This window comes from Loxodonta africana, chromosome 1, assembly GCF_030014295.1.
Source record: "Loxodonta africana isolate mLoxAfr1 chromosome 1, mLoxAfr1.hap2, whole genome shotgun sequence".
In the NCBI taxonomy this organism is placed as follows: domain Eukaryota; kingdom Metazoa; phylum Chordata; class Mammalia; order Proboscidea; family Elephantidae; genus Loxodonta; species Loxodonta africana.
Window position 1 is genome coordinate 113,352,538 of NC_087342.1, and position 16,228 is coordinate 113,368,765.

At 36.7% G+C, this 16,228-nt stretch overlaps 1 protein-coding gene across 1 annotated transcript; it reads right to left on the reverse strand.

The window, feature by feature from the left end:
• Positions 1–8,719: 8,719 nt before the first annotated feature.
• Positions 8,720–15,628, reverse strand: LOC104845791 (beta-defensin 112). The gene is made up of 2 exons (XM_064294604.1): positions 15,440–15,628; positions 8,720–10,606 (listed from the first exon to the last, which is right to left on the reverse strand). Exons 1-2 carry the CDS (start codon positions 15,533–15,535, stop codon positions 10,412–10,414), a joined length of 291 nt encoding a protein of 96 aa, XP_064150674.1. The 5' UTR covers positions 15,536–15,628; the 3' UTR covers positions 8,720–10,411.
• Positions 15,629–16,228: the final 600 nt, after the last annotated feature.

Sequence of the window (16,228 nt, forward strand, 5' to 3'; positions counted from 1 at the left end):
ATCAAACCCGTTGTCATGAAGTCGATTCTGACTCATGATGACCACATGTGTTACAGAGTGGAATTGCTCCGTAGGGTATTCTTGGTTGTGATCCTTATGGAAGCAGATCGTCAGGACTTTTGTGGTGCTGCTGGGTAGATTTGAACTGCCAACTTTGAAGTCAGTTCTTGTTGTTGGATGCTGTCTGGTCTGTTCCAACTTGTAGCTACCTTATGCATAACAGAACAAAATGTCGTCTGATCCTGTGCCATCCTCACAATCCTTGCTATGTTTGAGTGAGCCCGTTGTTGCAGCCACTTTGTCAGCCTTTCTTGTTGAAGGTCTTCCTGTTTTTTGCTGACCATCTACTTTACCAAGCATGATGTCTTTTTCTATGGGCTGGTCCCCTCTGGTAACATGTCCAAAATAAGTGAGATGAAGCATCGCCATCTTCACTTTTAAGGAGCATTCTGACTGTACTTCTTTGAAGACAGATTTGTTCACTCTTCTGGCTGTCCATGGTATGGTCAAAATTCTTTGGCAACACCATAATTCAAAGGCATCAATTCTTCCTTGGTTTTCCCTTTTCATTGTCCAGATTTTACATGCTTATGAGAGGACTGAAAACACCATGGCTTGGGTCAGTCTCACCTTAGTCTTCGGAATGACATCTTTGCTTTGTAACACTTTAAAGAGGTCTTTTACAGTACACTTGTTGTAAGTTAGTAGTCAAGCACAATCATTTGCTCCACCCAGGGACCTTGGCTCAGAATTATGCCCCTCTAATTTTTTGATCTATCTATAGTCACATTTTATAAACAGGTAAAAGTACTCTGAAAGCACTGCCATGGGGTCAGCCTTGTCTGACTTCTGGAGTCACGTGTCTGATGAGAATTGCATTCTAAATACACTCCATTAAGTGTGATAGAGAGCTACTGTAGAATGGTTCAGCCTACAGTATTTTGTTTTATTTTATATTTGTTACAGTAACACACGAACAGAAGTCCTTCGAAGGATAGTATAAGATGTCTTATGTTGTTGTTGTTAGGTGTGTCAAGTTGGTTCCAATTCATACAACAGAATGAAACATTGCCCAGTCCTGTGCCATCATCACAATCGTTGTTATGCTTGAGCCCATTGTTGCAGTCACTGGGTTAATCCATCTCATTGAGTCTGTCAACTAAAGATACCTTAGTTAAGATAATTTTTTTTTTTAATTTTTTCTTTTATGTGCCTCTTGCTTTTCTTCAACTCTCCTTATTTGGTCATTCCAAAATGTATCAAACATCAAGTTGTGGTTTTTATGCAACAGGATATCCAAGTTTCTAGATCATGTCATTGTTGTTTATATCAACCATTTTAAACTTTTGCACTTCTTACTAGTGTCCCACCTTGAGTTTGTTTTAGTCTAAAGATGTGATATGATGGCTTTCTGACTCTTGCAGGAGGATTGGTGTCTTGAAGAGTAATGTGGTTTGTTCTGTGGAGCTCCATGGAATAGCTAAGGATGTAAAGGTTTTCACCTGTGTTTCCTTCTGAAGTTTTAGGGCTTAGCTTTTTATTTTTGGGTCTCTGACCAGTTTTAAGTTATTTTTTGTTTATGATATTAGTTATAGATTAGCATGAGGAGATTGTGTCTAGCAAAAATAGCAATGCAAGCCAAAAAGTACAGAGTATGAGAGTGTTTTAAAAATTGATTTTCTTGTCTAGTGGAGAGAAGTGCCTTTACTTACAAGTTTAAGAGGAATGTATGGATGTGTAAAATCTAATAGAATGGCTACAAATAGTTAAAAAAAAATCAGAAGCTGAAAACCCACATCAATGGAGGCAGAAATTTAAAGCTGGAATTTACCAGAAATATTATTTTATTCTACAGATAAAAACACTGGGGTCCAGGTTTTATGTGTATTAATTTAAAATGTTTTTTTTTTATGAACAAGAAGAATAAGGATTTACTAACAACTCCAGAAGTCATCCTAGCCAAATCATGTGTACCTTTTAAGCAGGAATATCCATGTCATAACGTAAAAATCTTATTTTATTAAGCTCAATACTGTGCTGTGATTTTCATTGGATTATCTCAAAGGTATTTCTGATCCAGTCTGCAGATAAACCATTATCCATATTAGAGGATGATGGATGATGGTTTATCCTTTGTTGGATTAAGAACTAATATACAGGAACTAATACACGAGAACTAATCACAGGGCTCAGGGGCCACCATCAACTGCCATATCAACCAGGCGTTTTGTGCTTCCCATGTCTGTCTTTCTACTTTGACCATAATCATGTGGTGTGGAAGAACCTGGGCAACTGTTTTCTTTACCAACGTTACAAGGGGAGAAAACATGCTGAGAAATTGAAGAAGCTGTAGAACCAGCAAGGTGGTCAAATCCTACTTCATAATATCAAGAAATCAGACCATGACCCTGAGGAGAGTAGGCTGAATGCAAGGAGCCCTGGCGGCTCAGCGGTTAAGCACTGAGCTGCTAACTAAATGTTGGCAGCTCTAACTGCTACGTGGGAGAAAGATGTGGCAGCCTGATTCTGTAAAGATTTCATACCCACTGCTGTCCAGTAGATTTCGACTCAGTGGCCCTATAGAACAGTGTAGAACTGCCCTAGAGGGTTTCCAAGGCTATAATCTTTACAGAAGCAAACTGCCACATCTTTCTTCCTCTGAGTAGCTGGTGGGTTCAAACCACCCCAGTCTTTTGGTCTGTAGCCAAATGCTTAACCACTGCTCCAGCAGTGCATCACCAGGTCTCCCTGTCTGACAGCGTTGCTATAAGTTGAATTCAACTCCACAGCACTCAACATGGCATGCGTTATACTTGGAAAACCATGTAAATCACATATTACTGGAACTGTACAAACAAGCCACTGGCAAAAGTGATAATCACTTATATGACCTCCTTGAGACTTATTACCTGAAAGAACACGTGAAATCCGTCAAAGAACTGAGTGGCCATATAACTGATTTTTCAAGATGGAAACCAGGAATCTGTCATAAGAGAGTGTCTTTTTGGCAAGCATACCCAGGGAGATGGTAATAATAAGAACTCATCCTTATGTTGTTGTCCCATAGCCATTAGCATAACTTTGAAGTGCAGTGCATGCATATTGGGCTTACTGTTCCCCTTTTTGTAAGTTTACCAAGTCATCCACATATATTTTCTTGCATTTGTACCATTCTTTCAATAAATTAATTTGGTATCGTCCCCAAAATTCTCATATGAAGAACTAAAATTTTTGAGCCAATAGAATCTGATACTAAAAACAATAGTTCATTAATTTTCATTAATTAGCACTCTAAAAGAGAATTCAGAGCCTTAGCTAAATGCTTTTTTCAGCAAACCGTATCCTTTTTGCTAAGTAGTAACAGGAATAAAAATCACAGACTCAAAGAACATTTAATATCTAAATGCATCTTCTTTTTTTTTAAATTGGGCATAATGGATTAAATTGTGTTCCTCCAAAATATGTGTCAACTTGGTTAGGCCATGTGTAGTTGTCCGCCATTTTGTGATTTTCTTATATGTTATAAATCATAATCTCTGCCTGTGGTTAAAAAGATTACTCAGGTCACCTCCCTGATCCAAAAGGGAGTTTCTCTGGGGTGTGACCTGCACCACCTTTTATCTCTCAAGAGATAAAAGGAAAGTGAAGCAAGCAGAGACTTGAGGACCTCATACCACCAAGAAAGCAACACCAGGAGCAGACCACATCCTTTGGATTCGGGGTCCCTGCACCTGACAAGTTCCTTGACCATGGGAAGATTGAGGACAAAGACCTTCTTCCAGAGCCGACAGAGCCAGAAGACCTTCCCCTGGAGCTGACACCTTGAATGAGGACTTTTAGTCTACTTTACTGTGAGGAAATAAGTTTCTCTTTGTTAAAGTCATCCACTTGTGGTATTTCTGTTATGGCAGCAATAGATGACTAAGACATCAGGCTTACCAGGAATTTATAAATTGTATTAGTCCTTTAAAAAAAAAAAAAAAAAACATTGCTTGGCTTTGTTAATCCTCTCTCCATTGCATCTTGTCTATTTGTTATCTCATTAGTACAGTTCACATCTTCATTGTTTTTCATTTTACTTCCCTGGTTTATTCCACGGTTTCTTTAACTTTTTAATTTAGATACTTAGCTCGTTATCTTTTATTTTTCTTTTTCAAAATATAACATTTTGATAGTATAAATTTCCCTTGAAGCACCACAGATTTTGATATGTAGTGTTTTCAAAAAAGAAAAGAAAGAGACTTCAGAATCAGTCCTATCTTGTTCCACATTTCACTCACTAACTAAATGGGTGACCTTGGAAAAGTTATTTAACTGTTTTGAATTTCAGTGTTTTACACGTAAGAAAAAAGAATACTTTAATCACGCCTATTTTATAGGTTGGCTTAAGAGGTTAAATTAAATATCCCTGTTTCTGGGCACAACTGTAGTGTCTGTACTCAGTTGGTAACAAAAACATTCAGAAACATACTATTTACAATTTTAGAGTCATGTCTCAGAAGCTCAAAAAACTGACGCCCAGGGCTTGGGAAAATTTGTACAGAAAACAAAGAAAAGGTCGAACTACTATCTTTCTTTTGTATTTTTCCCACTTTTCAAGAAGTAAAAGTCTCACGGCCTTAAAGGACATTATGGAAAAAACTGGTGAAACTTTAATACAGACTATGTTTAGATAATACTGTTCATCTATTTCATTTTTTTTTTGTATGGTAATGGTATTGTGATCACGAAAAAAGGTATCCTTGAACTTAAGGAATACATGCCAAAGTATTCAATAAATTGTCATTACATCAACAACTTACCTTCAAATAATTTTGAAACAAGAGAAAAGAAGAACACAGACATGCCTGCACACACACATACATATGTACAAACATGCCAAAATGACAAAATATTACCAATTAGCATATTTAGATGAAGGGTGTATGGGTATTCATTATTATACTAGTCTTTTAATTTTTTGTAGGTTCCATATTTTTCAAAATAAAAGTTGGCAGTATGTGTGGAACCTTCCAACTACCGGCTTCGTCTATTTTCTTTTGTTACCATATATAATATTATCATTTACAACATATTTAAAATTTTCATTTTTTTTTTCCCTCACTAAAGTGTGAGCTTCCCAAAGTTAGGGACTCTGTCATTTTCATCTCTGCTCTTGCAAAGCAATAGCATATTGTGGTGAGATAACACTCAGTTTTTTTCATTGATATTTGTCAAATAAGTGAGTATAAAAAGTGGCAGAACCTAAGGAGATTATGTGGGTCCTGATCCTGTGTATATATATATAGCTGGTGCTCCTCCACCACGTGTAGCTATGTGTGACTATGTGTACGTGTGTGTTCATACTATGCTCCCTTTCAAATGACTTCTTCTTCATAGATAACATAATGCTGACACATTGTCTGATCATCTATTTATTATCTATAAGTTTAAAAAGTAACAATTCAATGTGTGTGTGTTGGGGGAATGTATTTCCAAATGTATTTTTCCATATTTACCTCAACTTGACTCATAATTATTAGAAATCTTGGTTCCAAGGAGTATAAGGCTTCTATTATTTGATTTTTATTAATCTTATTGTATTTTATTTATTAATTTGATTCAAGTAATTAATTGCTATTATGCCATCCAACCACACTAAAGACATCATATCTATTCATGATTTCAAGTATAGACAAGCTTATACTATTACCACTACCACTACACCTACCATCACCAGCAACAACAGCGATGATGCTTATAGAAAAATTAATGTATGCTATGCCCTTCTTAGATACAATTTTTATGTGGTAAATACTATAATTCTTCACATTTTATAAGAAGCCCTGGTGGTACAGTGGTTTAAAGTGCTTGGCTGCCAACCGAAAGGCATTATAATTTAAGCAAATTACCTAGGGTTACCACTTAATAAATGGAAGAGCCAACATTTGAAATCTGGAAGTCTTGTAGCTATAGCAACTAATGTTTATCATGCCACACATCAGTTAATATTATAGCAGCAATTTCTACCCTTTCTAATAGAAATGTTATTTTCATATATACTATATACTTACAATAACAATAGCTGTTTGAAGTCATTGCTCAGTAAAATTTGGGTTCTATCTCCTTGTGGCATAAGAATATATATGAGGATCAAGCTTCCTTCATCAACTACCTTCCATGAGCATGGCACAACGTTGATCTTTAATCTGTATAATCCTGACCAGTTGTACTACGGGGAAGTTAATCTTTTTTATCCATGGGATGCTGACCATGAAGGAACAGTGAAAAACGCATTGTCAGGTGACATCCTGCCACAATTTATATTTGAAGTAGTGCCCCAATCCAAACCAAAAAATTAGTTGCTATAGAGTCAATTCCAACTCACAGCAACCCTGTGTGCACCAGAGTAGAACTGCACTATAATACTGTTTATATCCATGGCTGGTATTTTGACTAGATTGTCAGGCGTTTCTTCTGAGGTGCTCTGAGTGGACTCAAGTTGCTAACCTTTTGGTTAGCAGGTGAATGTGTTAGCCATTTACACCACCCAGCTTGTATCTCCATTACATCATTACCTTTTAAATATTTCAGATTATATTGTAATTAATAAGTCTGTATGTCTTTCAGGATACATACATTTTCCCAATATTGCTTCTAAACTCCATGCTCCATTAATCTGGTGGTATGCCCAGTCGTTGTTTGGACTGCTTTATTGTCTTTCTACATGGAGTGTAAGTCGTGGCAGGATTTTTGGTCGACATCTCCCTCTACTGTTCCAATTGGGTTAGCAAATATTTTTCATTGTGATTAGCCTTTAGGAAAGCCATGTGCATTGTATTCAGCACACTTAGTCATTTTTCTAAGATTCCTGAGCCTCTTTTGACTCATCCGTGCAAATGTGGGTTAAGTCACCACAAGACCTATTGCCACTTGGTACTTACGGCATGGATTCAAATGTATTGTGTGCGTTCAGAAATAGGAGATAGTTAATTGTAAATACTCAACACCTAGGCCCAGTTTGGTATGAATATTCCATTGTTTTCGATGTGCAGAATGGAATCATCGGTGACATGTAGCCTCTATTTTACATCAGTAGTTAGCCGCTTGGACATCGTTTTGATTTCATAAATACCTATTTCTATGGCATTACAAAATAATCTTTGAGCAAATGGGCAGGAGGCAGCAATGTATTTCCCCATACATACTCCTAGTTTTCACAGCAAAAGGTCATCTCGATTTACAGAGGCACAGGGCAGCTGCTGTCGCTGCCAGCCACAATGAAGCCAATTTAATTCAATGGTAGGATGTCTCTCTCTTTCATTCTCAAATCTACAAAAGAACAAACAAACATCAACAATGAAGTGCACCCCAAATGAAAATTTCAGCCTGTAATCATTAAGGTAAAGCACAGGGGTAGAGGGTACTTGGTTAGTTAATATCGTTTCCTCAGATCTCCCATGTAGTGTCTGTAGATAGTCAATGTAAGCTGATGTCAGTCTAATTCTTCCTTCCTGAAAGAACAAAGCTGCAGGTTCTCCCAGTATCAGCCATCACTCAGCATCATATCTGAGAGAAATTGCCAACAGTATAATTCTCTTGTTTTAAGAGTGATGGTATCTTCCCGGATGTCATTACCCATTTATATGTTTCCATTCTGTTTACCATACATAACATTTCCTTCTTTCCAGTCTTAGCTCATGTTGGGTCTCCTCAAGAGAAAATCTTAAGTTGGGCCACTCTGCCCAACCACAGGACATAAAATAGACTTGAAAGAGCTTTCCTTTTTGTCCATTCCTGGAAAGAAAGCAGGTTTAGGAATGTGAAGGACGATAGGGGTATAAAGGGCAATCCAATGCAACAGTACTGACAGTGCAGACTCTGGCCATCAGAATAAGATGTTTTCTAGTATTTTATTCCCATAAAAATATATGCAATTAAATATAACTCCCATCCCCATTGCCATCGAGTCATAGCAACCCTATAGGATGGAGTAGAATTCCCCCATAGGGTTTTCAAGGGGCACCTGGTAGATTTGAACTGTTGACCTTTTGGTTAGCAGCTGTACCACTTAACCACTATGCCACTACGGTTTCCAATTAAATATGAAGGATATGAAATAATGTCTATGAAGAGATTACTCCCTTGGTTGGAGAGCACTTGTAGAATCCTGGTTCCTGTACAACTTGATCAGGCAAAAAGTGTGTACTGGTATTATGTCTTTTACATGCTGCCTCCTCATTCCTACTTCTAGTTTCAAGAAATCCTACAGGAGTTCTCCTTTTCTTGTCCCCCTATTTAGTTTTAGTTAATATTCAGCAACATTTGAGAGCTGATATTTCACACTTTTACCACTTCTTTCGAATTTTCAAGTAAGCTACTAATCTGAGGGTGGAAAAAAATATGTTAATATTCTGTTTTTAGCTTTTTATATATATATATATATTAGCTGTGGTGAAATGATTACCTTATCCATGAAATGAAGCAAAGGAATACAAAATTGTATAAAATCCATTATCCCAGTTCATTAAGAATATCTTCAAGAGTGGTTTAGTTATGGAGTAAACAAGGTCCAAAGTAGCGTAATAATAGTCTAGTCAGAACCTTTTTGAAGTTATCAGGGGCTACCTGTAGAGGTCTGATTTAGTCTACCTGTCAATGATACGATTTCTGTTTTCAGGAAATCTTATCCAAAGACATCTTTTTTAAAGAAAATTTCATTCTTGTTAGTGTTCAGCACTGTTTATCACATTAGTAGCTTCAACAGGCAAAAGTAGACTATGCCATCATTCTGCCTGGTGTTTCATCCTTCAGCAGCCCTGTACATACTCAGCACAGTGGCTAACTTCAGGGTCCCAACTCCAAAAAAAAACCAAACTCAGTGCCGTCGAGTTGATTCCGACTCGTAGCGACCTTTTAGGACAGAGTAGGACTGCCCTGTAGAGTTTCCAAGGAGTGCCTGGTGGATTCGAACTGCTGACTTTTTGAGTAGCAGTCATAGCACTTAACCAATACGCCACCAGGGTTTCTAGGGTCCCAACTAGGGCAATAGTATTTGTATTTCATGCCATTTATGCACCAACCCACTGCCATTGAGTTGATTCCAACTCATAGGGTTTCCCAGGCTGTAAATCTTTGTAAAAGCAGACAGCCACATTTTTTTCCTTCAGAGCTGCTGGTCGTTTCCACTTGCTGACCTTTTGGTTAGCAGTCAATCACTTTAACCACTGTAGCCCATTTTACTTTTCCCTCAGAATTCTCGTAGGAATTTCTGTAATTGTAAACACGGAGGTGTTTTTAATTGTCAATCATATGGGGCTGAATTGCTGATCTAACAGCAAGGTCATTGGCCACAGCCCAAGAGACTCTCATTATCCAGTCATTATTTGAAGAGAGAGAGAACCCAATTTATCCCGCACTGTCAGATGTACAGCACTTAGTTCTGGACTTATTTTTGCCTTTTTCAATCAACATTTTTAACATCCCCAAAGTGAAAAATGGAATATATTTAACTGCTTCACATCTTCAATTTTAGAGTTGGAAATCTATTAGGGTCTTTTCATATATTAAACTATAAGGCTAATTCTTACATACCCACACATACCCTCTTACATACAGGCCTTTTTTTTCCATTCTCTCTCTCTTTTATACCACAAGCTACAGGAATTCATCCTACTTCCTTTTCCTCCTCAAAGTAGTCTCCTTCTGTTCCACTTTTTGCAGTTATTCTTCTCAAAAAATGTCTATGCACTTGGATAGTTTTTGTTTTAAGAGTTCTATGATAGTATAATAGTATAACCAACCCATCAAAGCTCTTGCACTTTCACTAGTTCAGGGACAAAAGATACCTTTCATTTTTTTATCAATTCCCTTCCCCCTACTGTTGATTTTCCCCCAAAAAATGCTTAACATAAGTCACCAATAAAAACCAAAAGCCAAACCTGTTGCTGTCGTCGAGACAATTCCAACTCATGGCAACCTATAGGACAGAATAGAACTGTCCCATATGGTTTCCAAGGAGTGGTTGGTGAATTCAAACTGCTGACCTTCTGGTTAGCAGCCGAGCTCTTAACCAGTATGCCATCAGGCCTCCAAGTCACTAATAAGCTACAACATTCTTTTCACACTAATCATAGACTTGGCCCCGACATCTCATTTAACGTAGCAGTTCAGGCACCCATGTACTTTCTCTCTCATTCTCCTTCTATTACGGAGATCTAAGCTCTACTATGTTTTTTGACCCTTGCTTCCAAGCTGAACAATGTTCCGCTTAAAAGAACACTTCCCCTAAAAATATATTTTTTAAATTCTTTATTCATTATTTGTATGCATGGATAGAAATCCCGGACTAAGTATGAAGAAATGAAAAGTAAAGAAATAACGAGAAGGCTTAGTTAAGATGGGTCCTCTCTTTGTGTTTGGTTCTCTTTTATTACTTCTCCACAGGTTTACATCTTTTCATGCAGCAATCAACTGTATGTCTTGCACAATACGCAATCCTATATTGATCTTCACCACAATGTCTTTTACACTGACCACTGAGCTTTATACATGCATCCCACATGTTAAAGACAGCATGATGTTCTTTACTTCTGTCTGGAAGAAGGAAAAAATAGCTGGAAGTAATAATTCAGGTTGGACATGCCAAGCTCCCCTGACAACAGAGGTGAAAAAAAAATTCTTTTAGTTATTTCTTTCATAGGAATCTTTGTGTCTCTATCTGTATCAGGGAAAATCAAGGAAATCAGCAAGTATCCAATCCCTAAGATGGTTCCCCCACACCTACCCCTTTCAGTTGATTAGCTTATGACTCAACAAAGGATACCTGGAGGGGTTGTAATTTATTAAATATCCTCCTCTGTATGTCTTGTTCATCCCCTAGAATCATTGAATACGTGTGGGTCCATCTCTATCTTTTCTCTCATGTATTATTCACACTCAGTGCTGTCCTATGGGGAATTTTTTCCCACTACACAAGATTTTGTCTCTCATTGTAGTCTGATTTCACAAGTTCTAACATGTTGAAAGATGCTATGTTATTTACTCCAAATACCTCAGATATCCTTGGATCTAGAAACCTCACCCAACCCCAGGAAAAGTTCTGCTTAAAAACAGACATATATGGGACATTAATATAATGAAATAGTCAATAAATAGAAGTTGACACAGTGAACACGCAGGAAGGTTCTCGATTTTCCAGTGTACTTTTTTTTTTTTTACCTTCCAGTGCAGTCAGATGGACTGCACTTAATTGAACTTATTTTTGCCTTTTCAATCAACATTTTATCATTCCCAGAGTGAAAAGCAGAAGATTTCTAACTGCATCACATCTTTGATTTCAGAATTTGAAATCTATTATTAGGGTCTTTGTATATACTCTCTACTATCTCTTAGAGGACTTGTATGCCATTTTCTGTTAGGTAGATTTAAAAAAAAAACATGGTTGTCTAGTTGATTCTGACTCATAGGAACCACATAGGGCTTCCAAGGCTATAAATCTTTACAGAAGAAGACTGCCGCATCTTTCTCCCGCAGAGCCCCTGATGATTTCAAACTGCTGCCACGAGGGCTCCTAGATATACATAGGTAGATATACACAGGATGGAAATCCTAGGTAATAGAATATAACGATCTTCAACTATAATACATTATGACAAATTGTATTCTAAAGCCATATCAGTTTCAATGTCTTCAGCAGTATACGAAACTCTTTTGCACCATATGTCTTCCAAAACTTTCTACTGTCTAACTTTTAAAAGTTTTAAATATTCTGTTGAATGTGTGGTGGTATCTCATTATGGTTTAAATTTGCATTTTGCTGATTGCTAATTAGGATGAGCATTTTAAATATGTTTGTGTATCTAATTTTTAAAATTACATCTTTAAGCCTTTACCTCATTGTTTCTATTGAATTATCTTTTTATTGATTTATTTGAATCATTTATATATTCTAGATAAGCCCTATTCTAGTTACATGTGTTGCAATTTTTATATTCCACTCTATGGCTTTGCTGTATTCAAGAGCTAAAAAAAGTTTTGCACTTTGAGGTTATTATTGGTCAAGTGGTGTCATTGCCAAGACAGAAGGGCCGTTGAAGGCTATGAGTCTTGAAGCCTAGGCTTGGGGTGAAGGTTACCAGAGATAATGTACATTAGTAAAATATTAATATGAATAAGAAAGACAGATATATAGATATCCCTGGTGGTGTAAAGGTTAAGAGCTACAGCTGCTAACCAAAAGGTCAGCAGTTCGAATACATCACGTTCCTTGGAAACTCTATGGGGTGGTTCTACTCTGTCCTGTAGGGTTGCTATGAGTCGAAATTGACTCACCGGCAACAGGTTTGTTTTTTTTGGTATAGCATAACGAAGAGATTTTGTGTGTGTGTGTGTGTGTGTTTAGGGAAAAGAACTTAAGAATTGCATACTACAGACCAAGGGAAGAGTCAAACCTTTGAATGCTAGTCTTAGTGACTGTGCCGTTTTCAGTTGTTTTGTATCTTAAGCGCTGGATCTTTCCACTTACACTCTGATAACATATCTAACCAAAAAAAAAAAAAAAACAAACCCACTGCTGTCGAGTCGATTCCAGCTCATGGCGACCCTATAGGACAGAGTGGAACTGTCCCATAGAGTTTGTAAGGAGCGCCTGGTGTATTTGAACTGCCAACCTCTTGGTTAGCAGCCGTAGCACTTAACCACTACACCACCAGGGTTTCAGGTGATAACATATTAACCACTACACCACCAGGGTTTCAGGTGATAACATATCTAGTAGCCAACAAATAGTGACTAGTGGTATTTACTTAAAAAAAAGACTCAAAGCAAAAGTGATTACTAGATGTTGATAACTGAGGTAAAGTATGTTGGTGTTAGATGCTGTTAGGGATCAGAGCGATCCCATGTAACAGAGTAGAATTGCCTCATTGGGTTTTCTTGGTTATAATCTTAATGGAAGCAGATCAACAGGTCTTTCTCCCACAGAGCTGCTGGGTGGGTTCAAACCTCCAACCTTTTGGTTAGCAGCCAAGCACTTAACTGGTTGCCTCTCTTTTTTAATATTGAGATTCACTCCATAACTGACATACTGCATTGTATGACAAAACTTAAACAAATATGATAACAAAAGAACAAATTATCTCTTTATGTGGTTTAGGCACTAAATATTAAATATAAGTTCTTATAACTATGACTGAATTCTTGCAGTATCCTCTAACCAAACCCATTCGGAATCTTCTGAAGCTCAGAAATATGAGTTATGTCCTATTTAGTTAATACTACCTCACCTTCTGGGAATATTCCTCAATATTTGGTTTTAGAGTACAACAAATCGGCAATCTCTTACATAGTTCTGTACACATTTATTGTTCTCAAAATATCTTTGTCTTCTTTTTTTTTCTAAATATGTACATTCCTTAAGACTATTGCTTTGGTTCTCCTCTGTCTCTCTATCCATGGTCTCATTCATTCATTCATTAAATTTTTATTGAGCACCTCCTATATAGTAGATACTGTGCTAGGTTGTAGGGATAATATGATGGACAAGGAAAAAAGAAAAAAAGTGATTCCTGTTTCCTGTATATATTAAATTGTCCAAAGAGCTCATCATTAAAGTCTCTTTCTGAATACCATCATAATTTTTACTACTTATTTTTGCCCACCCCCTTCCTCCATAGCGTATGTATCACTCACATGGTGTTTATAATGTTATAACTTGAAAATATGTTTTGTTAAACAATATTCTAAGTTATTGATCAAGACTAAAGCAGGAAAAAATTATTTCCTAAACCAATTTTCAAATCTCAGTCTCATCTTTTCCCTCAACTGCATTTTCAAGTTATCTTAGCAAATATCTTAATCACTCTTTCAACGCAATAATACATTTTTCTACATCTAAAAGGTATCAGGGTTATGGACAGTAGTGACCGACAAAGAGAAATTTTTCCACCTGTCTGACAGAAAGGAAACTGAGACAATAGCATGACTCCTAAGCAAAATGGCACCAACAATGTTTAGAAAACTAACAATGCTGGAGACAATGGTCAGAGAATTTCCTCCAGATGGAAATATTAAGGACATATATCTAGCCAGGGTTCCATCAAAAGCCAATCCCTATAACTTTAAAATAAGGCTTCTTTCTCATTTTGAGTGTGAATTGCAGCCTTCGTAAAGCTAGAAGACAAAGAACAGTTACATAAGTGAAGAGTAGGAGGTGGAGGAGAACATACTTAGGAAATTTCATTTCAGTTGGCAAATACTGATTAAAATATGAAAGATACAATTCTACTTGTTTTATTTTACCTGTGTTCCTTTCCTCTGTCTCATAGCGTCCCTTGTCAAATACTGTGGAAGAGTTATGTGTCTTTGAGGATAGTTTCTCAAACTTCCATATACACATGGTTGTAAATAACGGCACAGGATTGCTAACAGGTTGGTCAGAGCCCACTGTGAAGAAAAAAAAAAAAAAAACTCCAAAAGTATGAGAAAAAAATGTTTCTAGATATAAGGATCCTAACACATTCATCATTATCCAATATCTCATTACAGTATTAGAGGCTTTTAAAAAAATGATAAATCTACATACATATTTCTTTAAAACTGTGTTGGATAAAATGAATGACTGACTTGGCTATTAATAGGGTTACCTCACGTGGCTGTAGGAAGGAATAATAAATTAATGGAGGTATAAGACAGAAGAGAATACAAGCTATTAAAATCAGTATTAAAAAGAGAAAGCATCAGCACGTAGTAAAACCCATCCAATTCTAAATAATTTCTATCAGGACTTTTCTGGAAAGAGAGGGAATTTCAAAGAGCATGCTCTAATGAATTTTTGTGAAGATGATGGAGAAAATTATTCTCTTATTTAAAGTAACTCCAACTCTTTGTGTTACATAATAATTTGAAGTTTATCTACTTGTCCTCTTTTGGTGAGAAAATGTCAGTTAAAGAGTAATTTATGTTTCAGTCAAGCTAGAGTAGTAGTGAGAGAATGGGACACTGAAGATTTATTTCGTAGTGACTCCTCTGATCTCAGTAATGACAGATACCTTGGTGATCCAGAGACAGCAGCCAGATAAAGAAGAAGATTTTAATTGGGAGTCGGTGGATGTGTGTCTAGTAGTTTCAGTTATGAATATAATAAAATTAGAGTTTTACCAAGCATTTTACCTCACTTAACCTCTGCTATAAACGTGGGAATGAATGATTTCCAAACATAAATCCATCCCTTCTCATTTTACCCCCAAATCTGTTAGTATATGAAATTCAGCAGCATTTGAATATTGAATAAACACATCTTTCAGGGATCAATGAAAGTGCTGGGAGTTGTGTCCTAAAGTACAGCATTTTAAATAAACCTGGGCTGGAGATGATGATAGTGATATTAGTACATCCTACAATGTAAAGTATAACTAAAAAAACATGACCCTTCCCTCCTTTAACACTGACCCTTCCCCACCTCTCCCCACCCCACCCCGGCAATAACGTTCCTGTTACCTCGTGGCATTAGGACACCAGTGAAGAGCAAGGTAGAGAAAAAGAGAAGAATTTTCATGGTAGATGATTTCTTAGGAGAAAATCACCCTCAGCTCTTCTGCCTTAGGCCAGATGTTATTGAAATAAAAAAAGAAAGAACCCTTTCCTTTATTAGAACTCTCCTGCGTATTTTGCTTGTTGAGGCTTATTAAGACCATTTCTACGCTTGGTTGAATAGTGCCACATTTAAAGAACTGGTGGCTAGAAAAAGCTGGTGCCTTGTCACACAAAAATGCCATCTGCCCATTTCTCCTAGAGGCAGATTCTTTAAGACAATTTTACAGTTACAAGAATGTAAGTATAAAATTTTACAGTTACAGGAAGGTAGGTCTAAATTGCTGAGTGAGCAAAGTTAAAATGGTGCTGCAATTCACTCAATAGTCTGGAAGTCTGTCTTTTCTTCAATTACATTTACTGTTTTAATGTCTCCAATATCAACAATGAATTTCAATGTAATGAGAAATCCAAATCACAGACTTTTAGGCTGAAATTACCATTGAGAGTATTTAATTTTACTCTGAAAAATGTTGAGGTCCAGGCCTGTCGCCTCGAGTAGAATTTATGAATTGTCAATACATAAACATTCCATTTTAGAAAGTCAGATTTCATTTCTCCAGTTTTGTTTATTTTGTTTTTTCTTTGTAGCTTAGCATTATTTCTAAATTAATCTGCAAGTTTTTCATAGTCTATTAGAGTAGATAAGAGAAAAAAA

Bases quoted from the DNA above. Each gene is read 5' to 3' on its own strand.
- LOC104845791 (XM_064294604.1), bottom strand. From the start codon at position 15,535: ATGAAAATTCTTCTCTTTTTCTCTACCTTGCTCTTCACTGGTGTCCTA. The intron at 10,607-15,439 runs GTGGGGAAGGGT...CCAACCTGAATT, and splicing joins CCGGGGTGGGGTGGGGAGAG to ATTACTTCCAGCTATTTTTT.